This window comes from Orycteropus afer, unplaced genomic scaffold (assembly GCF_000298275.1).
Source record: "Orycteropus afer afer isolate SDZICR_OR568_19922 unplaced genomic scaffold, OryAfe1.0 scaffold00196, whole genome shotgun sequence".
In the NCBI taxonomy this organism is placed as follows: Eukaryota; Metazoa; Chordata; class Mammalia; order Tubulidentata; family Orycteropodidae; genus Orycteropus; species Orycteropus afer.
Window position 1 is genome coordinate 2114006 of NW_006921783.1, and position 15154 is coordinate 2129159.

At 38.8% G+C, this 15154-nt stretch overlaps 1 protein-coding gene across 1 annotated transcript in view; it reads left to right on the top strand.

Moving 5' to 3' along the window:
- The window catches only part of BRIP1 (BRCA1 interacting helicase 1), a 307450-nt gene that overhangs the window by 18990 nt on the left and 273306 nt on the right, over nucleotides 1-15154 (top strand). The window contains 3 exon segments of the mRNA XM_007947924.2: nucleotides 563-642; nucleotides 1837-1868; nucleotides 2499-2622. Coding sequence (XP_007946115.2) covers nucleotides 563-642; nucleotides 1837-1868; nucleotides 2499-2622 — 236 coding nt within the window.

Consider the following 15154-nt stretch of genomic DNA (forward strand, 5'->3'; position numbering starts at 1 on the left):
AGATACTGCCTCGGAAACCTAAGGGGCGGGGGTTGCTATGAAGTTGGAAACGATTCAACGGAAGTGAGTTTTTTTTTTTTTTTATAATGGCATTCTGTGTTGGCCAAAATACCTTTGATATGAATATTCATGTTGTGATATTTTTGATATTGATAGTTTTAGTATGTTGACAAAGTTTATTCTTATTCATTGTATTAGTACGTGATAAATTTGTATATTTTTACAAAAATTGTTAGAAGACCTGAATTATCAAGTATAGCCACTCTTCACTTATCGACATGGTTAGGTTCCAAAGATCAGATTGTTATGTGAAAATCAGCACTATATGAAAATGGAGGATGACCCCATCACCTCATCCCCTTATCCATACTGTGAATGTCCTGCTGGGCTGTGGCTGAGTCACCTGCTATCATCACATTCTCTTCCCCCATATCACCTCAGGAAATAAGCCCTCATTGCCACCCACAGAGGAAGGCTGCCAGTCTTCCAGAGCCAGGTAGCCCAAGTGCCATACTGCCCTCTCTGAGGTCCCCTCCCTTTTCTGTTCTCACTGTATTTTCAGGATGGGTGGCCCTGGCTCATCCCCTCAATGACTCTAAAACTCCCTTGGTGGCTTTCTTGGGGGCAGGGACCTCCCTGTCTGTGAGTGGGAGGGCCTGGGTACCACAATGGGGGGTGTAGGCTACCCACTAGACCCCCTGACAACCCTTACAGCATCCCCCAGCTCTTGCTAGATGGCCCTGCCCTCCTCTGTCCCTGTGTTGTTATGTGCCGTCGAGTCAGACCTGACTCATAGCGATCTCTCCTTGGCCCTATATCCCCATGAAAATTGACAATGCAATGGCCAGGTCTGGACTCTTCTCTTGATCTTAAACTATAGCTGCCACTGGCCACTCATCCACTGACCCCACCCCACCCACGTAGGCTGTCTCACCTTCACTTGTGCCCACTTAAGAGGGGGGCATCGAGAAAGTATTAGGGGCTACATAGGTACTGGTCAGCTGACAGGTCCTGGGGGCCCTACACACCTGAGTGTCCCATCTCAGGCCTTCTTCTGACCATGGCCCATCTTGGCCCTGCCATTTCTTTGGGCTGGGAGCTGGGGCTAGACCTCGGGGTACTCTTTCCTCCCTGGCCCAGAGGGCAGTCCACCTTTAGGATACTGGCTGCCACTGCCCTGGCCTCAGCCCCATTGAGCACCTGGCACCCACCAGGTGGTGCTTTATCCCTGTTGGTCCCTTCTAGCCTCCCTCTGCTCTGCCCAGTACCCCAATGGCTTGGGAAGATGGTGTTCCCTCTCCCTGTCGCCTCCCAGATGGTAAAATACTGTGCAATGTGAGCTTTCTCTCTCTGTGCTCATGGGGTCTCCTGGTCAGGAACCCTATCAAGGACCTTGATGTTTATTACTGGCAGATATAATGTTATTAATTTGCAAAATAGGTGGATAGTAAATTTTTTACTATTACTGTAAATCTGAAATGTCAGATAATGAGATACCTGATATTTTTTAAAAAGTGCCAATTCCAAATGTAGTGTGAATCCATAGAGATTTTTTTCCCAAAAAATACGTAGAAAGAGTTGTTTCTTATGAGATAGGGCCCAACATAAAACTTTTATTCTTTGAGTTGGCTCTCATTTCTTTTTTAGTAGGGATGGCATTGTCACTCAAAATACTTTTTTTTCTTTCTTGTAACTTAAGTAAACAGATTTTTGGCAAGTAGCAAAAGCATAGAGACAGTTTGGAAAGAAAGCTTAAAGTTATGAAATAAATTTAGGCAAAAGACAATTTGAAATACCAGCTGTCTAGTAAGCAACAGTAATAATAAAACTGAAAAAAAAAGAACATTAAACCCACTGCCATCAAGTCAATTCTGACTCATTGACCCCATCGGATTTCCAAGGCTGTGAATCTTTACAGAAGTGGATTATCTCATCTTCCTTCCATGGCCAGTGGGTTTGAACCACTGACCTCCTTGTCAGCAGGTAAATGCGTTACTCACTATGCCACCGGAGCTCCTTATAGTAATAATAGTAATCAAGTAATTTATCCTATCTTACAGAAAGTCATACCTATTTATATTTTAAAAATTTATTTTGAGTTCTTTTCAATGTAGAATGAGCCTTCGGCTTTTGATTTACTGTACTTATATTTTCAACTTAGATAAATAGTTGGACTTCGCTATAATCCTATACTTGGTGCCTATGTGGTGGGACTGCTTTATAAAAAGATCATTTTGTAATATTTTGGTATGTCATTGATTAAAGCTATTTTGGTTACAATTTAAGAAGTATTACTGTATTCTATATTTCATTTATGTGTTAAAATGAGGTGCTATTTGAGTTTTTAAAAATGTATTTGATTATTGCCAGTTAGAAATAGTTACCTTTTTTTTTTTCAATGAAGAAAACATTCATATATAGCTATTTTGACCTTTGAGAACAATTAGCCAGCTCAGAATTTTTTAGTTTATATTAAACTTCATTTTGCTTCTGTGTTTACAGATTAGAAAACGTCATTGTTTTGAAAAAGAAATACACCATTTGGATGGAAAACTTGCTTCAGGAAAGGCCATAAAACTCAACTCTCCATCAGGAAATATAAACTCCTTTTCCCTGCAAACTGTATGTATTTATGCTATTATTTACCTTAAAGAAAGCTGAATTTGCTAAATCTATTTTTGCAAAAAAAAGAGAAAGAAAAGGATAATGCAAAGAACATTCCCTGCTTCTGATACGTGAGATGGTGAAATTCCCTAGCCTCTCTGTGCCTTAGTTTCCTCATTTATTATGAGAATTGGATTTGAAAGAGAACTAGAAATTTTTTTCCTGTTCTATATGCTAATGTTTATAAACTCCACTCTCCTGAAGTTCTTTCTGTACCCTTTAGGGTAGCAGTTCTCTTGGAATGGTTCAGAAAGCTCTAGAGGTTCTTGAGACTCTTTTTAGGAGATCTGTGAGGTCAACACTATTTTCATAGTAGTATTAAGATGTATTTGTGTTTTTTACTATCTTGACCTTTGCACTGATGGTGCAAAAGCCTTGATGGGTATACATACTGGCACCTTAGCTCAGCTCAATGTATTGGCACCAACCTATGTTTGCAGTCATTTTCTTCACCATTATTAGCTTAGTCAAAAAAAAAAAAAAAACCACTTTGACTTAAGAATGCTCTTAATGAAACAATTGAATCTCAGCCCTTAAGATTTAACATTCTGTGTGAAGAAATGAGAAATACAAAACATTTTGCATACAGAAGCAGGATGGTTGTCTTAAGGAAAAGCACTTGTGAGATAGTTTGTGAGCTGAATGAGCCACTTTTTTTTTTTTTTCATAGAAAAAAATTTTTTATAGAAAATAATTTTCTTGAAAGAATGATTGACAGACTAACTGGGATAATTCTTGAAGATGGGTAAAGTGAACCTGATAGAATTTAGGCTTTCAAATATTTTCAGAATCAGAATTTTGAAAAGTTGTATATGTCACTAGGAGCTTGGTAGTTTGCTGATGAGATTGGTGGTGAAATCAGTGGTGAATGTAATGTTTTCATGTTGTATAATGAACTATGTCAACATTTGTAAGCTTTGCAAAATTCACTGAGTCAAATATTTTCTAAATGACTAGTACGTGATATACAAAATCATACCTGGGAGGGATCCATTCTAAGTGCAAGATAGACCAATAGACTTCCTGCTTCCTACCCCTCTTCTCTTCCAGGCAATTGCAGATACGTTTTCAGTTACTATGTATTAGTTTACATTTCCAGAATGCTATATAAATAGAATGCTGTTGTATGTGCTGTCATATTGATTCTGACACTCAGTAACCCTATAGGACAGAGTAGAATTGCCCCACAGGGTTTCCTAGGCTATAAATCTTTACAGAAGCAGATCACCAGGTCTTTTCTCCCACAGAGTAGCCTGTGGTTCGAACCACTGACTCAACAGCTGAGTGCTTAACCATTGCACCACCAGGGTTCCTGATAAATAAAATAATCCCTGGTAATTTTTGATTGGATTCTGGATATTGTAAATTTTACCTTGTTGGATGCTGGATATTACTGTATTTTCATAAATACTCTTGAGTTTTGTTATGGGACACAATACAGTCACTTGGAATCACTTTGATCCTTAAAAAGTCTTGCTTTTAAGATACGTTAAGAGGGACCAGAGCAGGGTTTAATTTTGGGCTACTACAATTGAGGTAAGGTTTTTTGAGTCCTCTACCTAATTTCTTATGAATTATGTGGTTTTCTAGTATGGCTGGTGAGAACAGGCACTGTTCCAGGCCCTGTGTGAATGCCTAATCATTTTGAGGGTGCTTCAACAATTTCTCTTAGAAAGATCAGCACAAGGCTGGTCCCCTTGAGGCAGAGGTTAAAGATGTCCCAAATATCCAAACTACCATGCCACTCCATCATTTCAGACATTAACTCCTCCTCTTCTTCTCAGTAATCTCCCCTGTCTTAGGGTTCTGTGTTTCACTGTAATGCCTCAAAGAACTCACAGACTCCCAAGGGATCATCTCACATAGTAGTAGTGAAGGCTGGCAGGCTGGCAAGTCCCAGGTCAGTGAGTAGGTCTGGAGGATCTTTCCATTTTTCAGGATTTGACAAACCTCAATCAGTTCAGATGATGGCTGCTGTCCCAAATCCAGGGGTGAAATGAAGATGAGCCAAAACAGAACCGGAGCAAGAGGAGGGCGAACCTTGCCAGGAGATTGATAGGTATACCCTCAAGGAAGCTAAGGGTGGTGATTTGAGTTATACCCTTCAGCAAGGCAGGACTCAAGATACAGCCCACCTGTGCCGCGCCAGCAGAAATAACCCAAGTGGATGGCTTGAACAATCAGCAGCTACTCAGTTGCTCACGGCAAATCCCACCATAGCAGATTGCCAGTCATTGTAGGGAATGACTACTACCAGCTGCCCAGCCAAGGTGACACCCGACCTTAACTACCACACCACCCTAAACAGGCATGAATAATAGGATTTACAATACATCACAAGATGGAAGACAATAGCTAGACGGGCCACATCAAGCAGTTTACCACAGAGGGGTTCTTTTTCCTGTCTTGGATAGTTTTTCTGTCTTGGATATGCTGTGATCAGTATTTTCCTGAATACATAAGGGGTATCTCTGTAGATCTCTGGACCTCATTTGCTGTACTCTGGTACTCTTTCCTGTGAACTCTAGTCGCCTTGGTCTCTGGATGTTCCACAGTATCTCTTCAGCTCAGGAAGTCATCTGGATACCATCCCCATGCCATAGCCTGGAAACTCGAGGCAATAAACTGGGGCAGTCATAGTGCCCACCTCATTTGTTTGCTGTCTCTCAGGGATTCCTCTTCTTCCTTACCTGATGTCTAGTTGAATCGTCCATATTGTAATAACATGTGCCGTATGTTTAGCTTTGCCAGCATTTTCTTACTTATTTTCTTTCATAGTACATTATTTTCTTCATAAACAAAAAACCAAGCTCATTGCTATCAAGTTTAATTCCAGCCCATGGCAGCTCCAGATGTCATAGTAGAGCTGCTCTTTAGCATTTTCTTGGTTGTAATCTTTATGGAAGCAAACTACAAGTCCTTTTTTTTTGTGGTGCTAGTAGGTGGGTTTGAACTGCGAACCTTTAGGTTATTAGTCAGGCATGAACTGTTTGCACTACCTAGGGACCTGTTTTCTTCATAGCCTGAACGATTATCTGAAATAATTTGTTTACTTGCTAATTATCTATCTGCTCTGTTAGAATGCTACATCGAATCTTTTTCATGTGTATCACTGGTGCCTAGAACACATGGCAAATATTGCTCAATAAATATCTGATGTTCAAATCTGTTGAATTCTTACTGTGACACAGGTACTATTGTTCTTCCCATTTTGCAGATAAAAGAACTATCTTAGAGGCCTATAAGGTGAACAGTAATATCAGGAGAGTATGCACTCATTAGAATAATCAAATGTTTGAGATCAAGAAAACAGCATTTGCCCAGGGATAGAGCTAGGAAGGTGGGAGGGGAAGGGAAGGAAGACCAAACAGAATGGGTGGGCACAGGGAGGAAGTGGGAAGAATGTTGTACACTATGGGAATTGCAGTACATGTCACAAAAGAGAATATGTATAGATTGTTGAATGGAAAACCAATTTGCTCTGTAAACTTTCACCCACATCACAATTGATAAAGAAAAAAGAACTGTCTGAGGAGTAAGTAGGAGCTCTGGTGGTGTCTGTTAGCGTAGCGTCTAAGGCATTAGACTGCTAACCAGAAGGCTGGCGGTTCAAACCCACCAGCTACTTCTCAGAAGGAAGGTTGGACAATATATTTCCATAGTGATACTGCCTCAGAAATCCAAGGAGGGATCGCTATGAGTCGGGTCCGACTCAACAGCACATAACAACAACAGCTGGTGGTGTAGTGCCTAAGGCACTTGACTGCTAACCAGAGGGCTGGCGGTTCAAACCCACCAGCCACTCCTTGGAAGAAAGATTGGGCGATCTACTTCCGTAGAGATACTGTCTCTGAAACCCAAGGAGGGATTGCTATGAGTCGGATCTGACTCGATGTCAGTGAGTTTGTTTTTTGGTTTTGGAGGAATAAGTAACTTGCCTATAGTCACAAAGTTGCTGAGTGGTATAGAGCTAAATCCTGCCAAAGCTGTCTGTTTCCTGGCAGATGCTCTAACTAGTTTATTACACATTCTCTCTAAATTGCCCCTCAGAACTTCTGGAGTCATCTAAGCAGGGTTCTAACACCAAGCTAAGGAAAGAAATATTATGAAGGGTAAAGAAATAAAATATAGAAGAAGTGATTAATAATAGTTAAGAAAGAGAAGCAGAATTTTTTCTTAAAATTGTCTAAAAGGTAGACTCTAGAGTCAGACTGCTCAGACTACTTTAGGTTTTAATCACAGCTCTGTGCTCTACTAGCTTTGTAATCATGATTAAGTATTTAAACTTTTTCTATTTCAGTTTCTCCATTTGTTAAATGACGAAATCAATAGTACTTACATACGGGCTGTTATGGGAATCAAACAAGTTAATATTTATAAAGTACTTAGGATCTATCTGGCATATTTTAATAGTAGTAGCAGCAAATAGTTATATATTCATAGTTGTTATCCTTAAATGCTGCATATAATATTGATTAATATATTAATTTTGAGGAATTAGGTTTATAAAATACTTTTTTAATAGTAAAAAATTCCTTTATTATTTTTTGAGAATGTTTATGGCTAAAACCTGCCTGTTTGATCCTTAGTCAACTGATCATAAGGATCTCCCGTGGGGCTATAGGTGCAGACTGGTAGAGGGAAGGTAATGTGACTACAGTGGAGACCATAGGCATTTGGGCCACTTCCTCATGCGACATACTTGTGCCTTCAGGTCCTGCTCAAGCCTGATCTCTTATGTACCACTTCCGTTTAATGATGGAGTGCTGTTGTGCATGTTGAGCTTTATGGCTCTGTGGGTCTGTGGGTCAGACAACACCCAGACTCCAAACAGCATCTCTATCTGCCACAGATACTTCTGGAGTCTAGACTACTTCACCATAAGCAAAGCTACCATGCTTTTGGCTGAGTACCTTAAGTCAAGTTCTATGATTGATTTTTCTTTTGGTTATTGTGTTAGACCGGGTTCTCTAGAGAAACAAAAACCAGTAAAGCTTATATACAGGTATATATATATAGAAATTTATCTTAGGAAAATGGCTCACACACTTATAGAAGCTGGCAAGTCCAAAGTTCCTGGATCAAACATCAAGCTGGAGGCTTTTCCTGGCTCTTGCAACTGCAGGGGCTGAGGAGCTCAAGGCTGACAGGCAGTAAGTACACTGGCTGTTGACTCCAACGAATGACAAATCCAAGATCTCCAGGCTGAATGGTGGACTGTTCACTCATGGACAGTTGTAGGCAGCATAACAGAATCCCGATCCACAGAAGAATGTCTCTCTTCCCAGGATGTCCTTGGATATACTGGAAGCAGGCCACACCCCTAGGGAAACTCCCCTTCAACAGATTGGCCACTCAGAACATAGTCATCTGATTCCATCATGGGAACAACCACACCACAACAGCTTAAACCACACAGAATTGTGGTCCAGCCAAGTTGACACATAGCTCCAACTATCACAGTTATGTAGGTTTTTTATTTTTCTTTAACAGAAAGAAGGTTATTTGCTCAGTTGTTGTCATGTGCTATTGAGTCAGTTCCAACTCATAGCAACCTTATAGGACAGAGGAGAACTCTCTGATAGGGTTTCCTTGGCACACATCTTTACAGAGCAAATCACCAGGTCTTTTCTCCCTTGGAACAGCTGGTAGGTTTGAACCATCAACCTAGCAGCCGAGTGCTTAACCGTTGTACCATGAGGGCTCTTTTTCTCATAGTTAGGGAGCTGGGAGTCTAATTTTAGGCACCAGCTCTAGAGTATGGTTTTCTCTCTGTTGGCTCTGGGAAAGGTCGTTGTCTCTCTTTATCTTCTGTCCGCTGGTTCCTTGGCAATCTCCATGTACATCAGTCTTCCCTAGTTTATCCTTTGCCTCTGTGCCTGGACTGCTCCTTTTTTTTTTTTTTAAGTTTTTATTCTGATTTAGATGCAAATTTACAAAGCAGATTCATTTTACTCTCAGTAGTTTATGCACATTTGGTTTCAAGCCCTGATTACAATCCCAACAATAAAAAGCTCTCCTCCTATCTCTTCCCTGAGACCACCCCCTTCCTGTGTCCTCCTTATCTTTGCATTCCTGTCTGTCCAATTTTTCCTCTATGTAAGTGCTACCCTTCTGATGTCCCACAGTTGATTGATTTAAGGTGCATTTCCCTAGTGTGAGTGGGTGCATCTCCCTGGGGTAGGTGTTCTGCTTGTAGGCCTTTCTTCTATTTGGCTGATAGCTAATCCGTGGAAGTGAGTCCATTTCCAGGCCCAAAGGATGACCTGGCGTTGTAGTAGCAGGGTTTCCACCAGTCTCTATCTGACCAGTACTTCTGGTCATTTTTGTGTTTTTGAATTTTGTTCCCTGTTCTTCCTCCCATTCCATCCAGGATCTTCACTATTGAACCCTTTTGAAGTGGTTGGCATTGGTAGCCAGGCACCATCTATTTCTTCTTCAGGGTTGTGAAGATTGAAGTCCCATGGTCTATGATACCCTTGGACTTATTTTTTCCATATGACTGGTTTTCTTCACTGTTACTTGCTTCAGATACAGGGAGACCAGTAGTTGCATCTTAGGTGGCTGCTTGAAAGCCTTTAAACCCCAGTCACTAGTCACTGAAGTAGGATGTAGAACAAGATTTTTATGTACTGTGTTGTGGCAGTTGAACTTGATGTCCCCTGAAACCATAGTCCCAAGCCCACAGGCCTGATAACACTTTGCCTCAAGATGCTTTGTTGTCATTGTGAAGCTACTCCAGCCTTGTCTCTTGTTACTTCTGTAATGTATGTGGATATTTTTGTAGCACAAATACATACGTGAGAATATCATCAGCCAACTCTGATCATGGGTATATTCCTGTTGACCTACCCACACCTGATCTACTCACCTCTCTTTGCATTTACCCATAGACTAGTGTTTGCTGCCGCTGGTAATGTAGTGTTGTGTATGTAACAGTATTTGCATCTGTTGTCTATGTCTTTTGTGCACATTTCTGTGTCCTGCTGTTCCTGTTGTTATTGTGCTGGTCACGTTTCTGTTAGATTGCCTTTCCCTTCACGTTATTATATGTATCAGTCCAATCGAGATTATACAGATATCTTAAATAAGGTAATTGAGGGATTTAGGTAAGTAACTTTTTTTTTTTTAAAGGTCTGTTTATTCATATGGGAGGCACAAGAGGGTGGGACTAAATTTAATAATACCATTTAATAGTATGCAGCTCTGACAGCTCTAAATTCTAAGGATGCACTGCCTGTTTTGGTTCTTATTAGATGATATTAGGGAGAACATTTATTTTTTAGAAGAATAGTTATTTGTAAATTAATAGATTTGTTCTTTTATCCTTGCAAAGGTAAAAATGTTATAGTTTTCATACTTTTAAAATCTGCAATTGTATTATTTTTGTGAATGTAATGTTAAAATTTTCAGGTTTTCTTTCAAATTTTCATAATTTCATTTAAAGAATTTCGTTTCTGACATAACTAATTGGGTTGGAGAAATAGGATGGTTGTCTCTTCCTATCATCTCTAGTCCCCTCACTATCTCTTAAGTTAGAAAATATCAGTCCCTTTGCATTTCTATGAATTATCTTCTAGTATGTACTCCTTGTTATTTTTCTTTACATTTTAATTAATTTTCTCATATTTTGTATGTAGAATAATAATTCTTATGTAGAAGATATGAAAAAATAACAACCCACTGCTTTTGAGTCAGTTCCTACTCCTAGCAACTCTATAGTACAAAGTAGAACTGCTTCATAGGCTGTGAGTCTTTATGGAAGCAGACTGCCTCATTTTTCTCCCACAGACTGCCTGGTGGGTTTGAACTGTCTTCCTTTTGGTTAGCAGCCAAATGCTTTAACCACTGCATCAGAGCTCCTTAATGTAGAAGATCTGCTGAGGTATATCTCCACATAGTCTTAACTAAAGTCAAGAAAAACATTCTATTTTTTAGTATGTTATCATTTTGATAATACTTTGTTCCTCTGTTGATAATAATTTTTTTGAGAGTGTATTTATATTCTCTTTCTTTGTTGTTGTTATGTGCCATCGAGTTGGACCTGACTCATAGCAACCCCTCCTTGGATTGCTGAGGCAGTATCACTACGGAAGTAGATTGCTGAACCTTCCTTCTGAGGAGTGTCTGGTGGGTTTGAACCTCCAGCCTTCTGGTTAGCAGTCAAGTGCCTTAAGCACTATGCTACCAGAGCTCCCTCTCTTTCTTTAGTAAATCATTAATAGTGGGCAAGGTATTGTAGACACATTGTTAAACCGATTCCTTATTTTTATTTATTCATTAGATAAATGCTAACATTCTCTGTATACTTTAATAACTCAAACCAAAGTCACTGCCATTGAGTCGACTCGACTCAGCTACTACCCCTTGGATTTCCGAGGTGGTATCTCTAGAGAAGTAGATTGCCCGGTCTTCTTCCAAGGAGAGGGCTGGTGGGTTTGAACCTCCAGCCTTCTGGTTAGCAGTCAGATGCCTTAGGCACTATGCTACCAGAGCTCCCTATATACTTAAATAAAAGTACTTACATTTTTTTATTTTGTACAGTAGTAGCATTTATTACTATTTAACTATTTTTGCTTGGTATGTCGAAAAGACTTGGAGCCAGCAGAGTGCGCTGTTGACGTTTGGATCAAGTCTGTTGCTATGGGAGACCTTGGGCTGTTTTATTCCTTCTTCTTTCTCCTGTACCTCAGTCTTCTTTTCTTCCTTTTTCTTTCTTTTCAAACATTTAAAATAAATAGTCTCTAGTATCTCAGAAGAAAATGACCAAGATAATTTTCTCAAAATTATTTTACAAGTAATTTTCTCACAGTTTTAATTTATTTACCGTAACTAACATGACTGCTTATACAGTGATGATATGATGCTTACTCTGCACCTAACACTCTTCTAAGCACTTTTAAAAAATATTAAGTCACCTGGAAAATGTAGGTTTAAGTGAGTTAATGCTTTCTGTCGAGTTCTTTAACTTTTCTGTGGGTTTGACAATTTTCAAAAGAAAACGATTTGACTCAATCCTTACAACAACATTATGACCAAAAAACCCCAAACTTTGCCATCTAGTTGATTTTGTTCCCAAATTTTTTCATCACCCTTTACAGAAACTCAAGGACTCCTGGTAGCACAGTGGTTAATTACTCAAGCGCTAACCAGAACGTTGGGAGTTCAAACTCACCAGCAGTTCTATGGGAAAAAAGACCTGGTGAACTGCCCCCATAAAGATTACAGCCTAAGAAATCCTATAGGACAGTTCTACTCTGTCATACAAGGTTTTTTTGAGTCATAGCTGACCCAGTGGCACACAACAAAAACAGTAGGAACTCATTACCCCTGAAGCAGTACCTTCCTGTTAACCCCTTTCACCTGCCTCTGTAACTCTTAATAAACTTCTGTCTCTGTACCATTTGCTTGTTCTGGGTATTTCATATAAGTGGGATCATAAAATATTTGTTCTTTGTATCTGACTTACTTCAGCTAGCAGAAGAATGTTTTCAAAGTTTGTTATGTTATATAATGTATTAGGATTTAATTTCTCTCTCTTTTTTTTAACTTTTTATTGTGATTTGGGTGAAAGTTTAGAGCACATACTGGTTTTCTATTCAACAGTTCATACGTATTTTGAATCATGACCTTGATTGCAATCTCCACAATGTAGCAACACTCTTTTCACTTCATCCCTGTGTTTCCTGTTTTCATTCGTCCTTTTTTCCTATCCCTCTTGCCTTCTGAGCTATATCCCTGGGCAAAAGCTGTCCTTTTGATCTCCTATGATTGGTTGTTCTAAGGAGTTTGTACCTCTCTGATACTATTGTTCACCTTATAGGCTTGTCTATTGTTTGACTGAAAGTTGAGCTATGGGGAATAAGTTCAGTTCCAGGGTTGAAGAGTGTCTTAAGGTCGTAGTTTTGGGGGTTCCACCAGTCTCTATCAGACCAGTAAGTCTGGTTTTTTTTATTATTTTGAGTTTTGTGTCATATTTTTTTCTCACTCTGTCCAGGACCTCCTATTGTGATCCCTTTGAAAATGGTTGACAGTGGTAGCTGGACACCATCTAGTTCTTCTGGTCTTAGGGACATGGAGGGTGGGAATTTCATTTCTCTTCATGGCTAAATAATATTCCATTGTATGTGGATGTATGTATGTACGATGTAATATTATTAATTTATGTCTGTTTTATTTATCCATTCGTTTGTTTTGGTGAAAATTTGAGTGTTTCTATCTTTTGGCTACTGTGAATAATTTGCTTTTTTTCTGATCTTAAGGTTTAAACTTACGTAATTGATTTTGGTCCTCCTTTCCCCTAAAATAACCACTGAAAGTCAAACATTTCTCTTCAATTACTGCTTTATCTGCATCCCACAAATTTTGATGTTGTCTTGCTTTTTTTTATAATTTCCCTTAATATTTTTTTTTTCTTTCTTATAGATTCAAGATGCTTTATTTTAAATATTTGCTTCTCCTGTTGGTTCTGTATTCTAAATTTATCTTATTTATTTATTTTTAATTGTGCTTTAAGTACAAATTTAGAGAGCAGAATTTGTTTTACATTCAGCATTTTGTGTACATTTGATTTTACTCCTCAATTACCATCCCTAACCCTAACCCACTCTTCTCCTCTCCCTTCCCAGTAATACCCTCCCCCTCCTGTGCCCTTCATAGTTATGCACTCCTGTGTGTCCTGCTTTTCCTCTGTGTGAATGTTGCCCCTCTGGTGCCCCATGGCTGATACTTAATTTTTTTTTTTTGATACAAGGTTAACTTAGAAGTCTAAATAAATGCTAATTAAGTCCCCAGAATTTTTCTCTAACTGATTTATAATTTAATTTTGTGTGATTAGAGAGCATACTTTATATGATTCCAAATTATTTAAATTTAATGATCTGTCTTTGTGAATATGCCATGAGTGCATGAAAAAAAAAATGTGTATTGTTATGCAGTGTAGTAGTCTGTAAATGTCAGTTAGATAGGTTAATTATATTGTTCAGCAATTTGTGTGTGTGTGTGTATGTGTGTGTATGTCTGCTTGTTTTTTGTTTTTGTGATTTTGGTGAAATTTTAAAGAGCAAATTCATTTTCCATATAATAGTTCACACACATTTGGTTTCATGATGTTGGTTTCCTTGCCAGATATGTTGTTGCTGAATTTTTTTTTTCACGATCTGTAGGTTTTCTTTTTACTCTTGTGGAGAAGTCTTTTGTTGTGCATGAAGATTTAATTTTTAGAAGACTCTAGTCATCTAATTTATCTTCTGCTGTTAGTGCATTTTTACTTATGTTTGGTAGTCTATTAATGCTTTCTGTTAGGATGCCTAACTTTGCCCCTATTACTTCTTTGATGAACTTTATCATTTTAGGTTTCACATTTAAGTCTTTGATCCATCTGGAGTTAGTTTTTGTGTATGGTGTGAGGTACGGCTCGTGTTTCATTTTTCTGCAAATGGATATCCAGTTTTGCCAGCACCATTTGTTAAAGAGACCATCTGTTCCCCACGTAATGGATTTCAGCCCTTTGTCAAAAATCAGCTGACCATAGGTTTATGGATATATTTCTAGTTCTCAATTCTGTTCCACTGATTTATGTGTCTGTCGTTGTACCAATACCAGCTGTTTTGACTACTGTGTTCGTATAGTAGGTTTTGAGATCCAGCAGTGAGACTTCCTACTTTGTTGTTCGTCTTCAGTAGTGCTTTGCTTATCCAAGGTCTTTTTCCTTTCCATATAAAATTAGTGATGGGTTTTCCATATCCTTGAAGAATGCTGATGGGATCTGGATTGGGATTGCATTGAATGTATGGATTGTTTTGGGTAGAATTGACATTTTCACAATGTTCAGTCCTCCTATCCATGAGCATGGTATGTTCTTCCATTTATGTAGATCTCTGATGGTTTCTTGAAGCAGTGTTTGGTAGTTTTCTTTGTACAGTTCTTTTGTGTCTCTAGTGAGATTTATTCTCAAGTATCCAAGTATTTTACGTTGTTGGTAGCCGTACCTCTTTCAGCTCAACTTACTGAGTGAGAGGCACTACGTCCTTCTCCACCATCTGGCCAACAGTAAATAACCATCAAGAAGAGCCTGACTCACCTTTAATTACTCTTCACCAACAGTTAACAGAGGTCTAAATAAGCAACTTCATAATGTCTCGGAGATAGCAGCCCATCACAGTCCACACAAAGAAGCAAGATAAAGTGGTAGAAACAAGGAAGCAGGATACAGACCCAGAACACATCTCTGAGGAAGAAACAGCATTGGAACTCCCTGATAAGGAATTCAAAAGAATTATACTTAGGTATCTTCAAAGGATTGAGAGACAGATCAAGGAACACACTGACAAAATTAAGGAAAACACAGATAAAACCCTAAAACAATTTCAGAAGAAAATGCAAGAACAAAATGACAAAATAAATGAAAAATTAGTAGAAATGATTCAAAATCTACAGATAGAAATCCAGAAGATTAATACTAAATTTTCAGAAATAGATAACACATGGA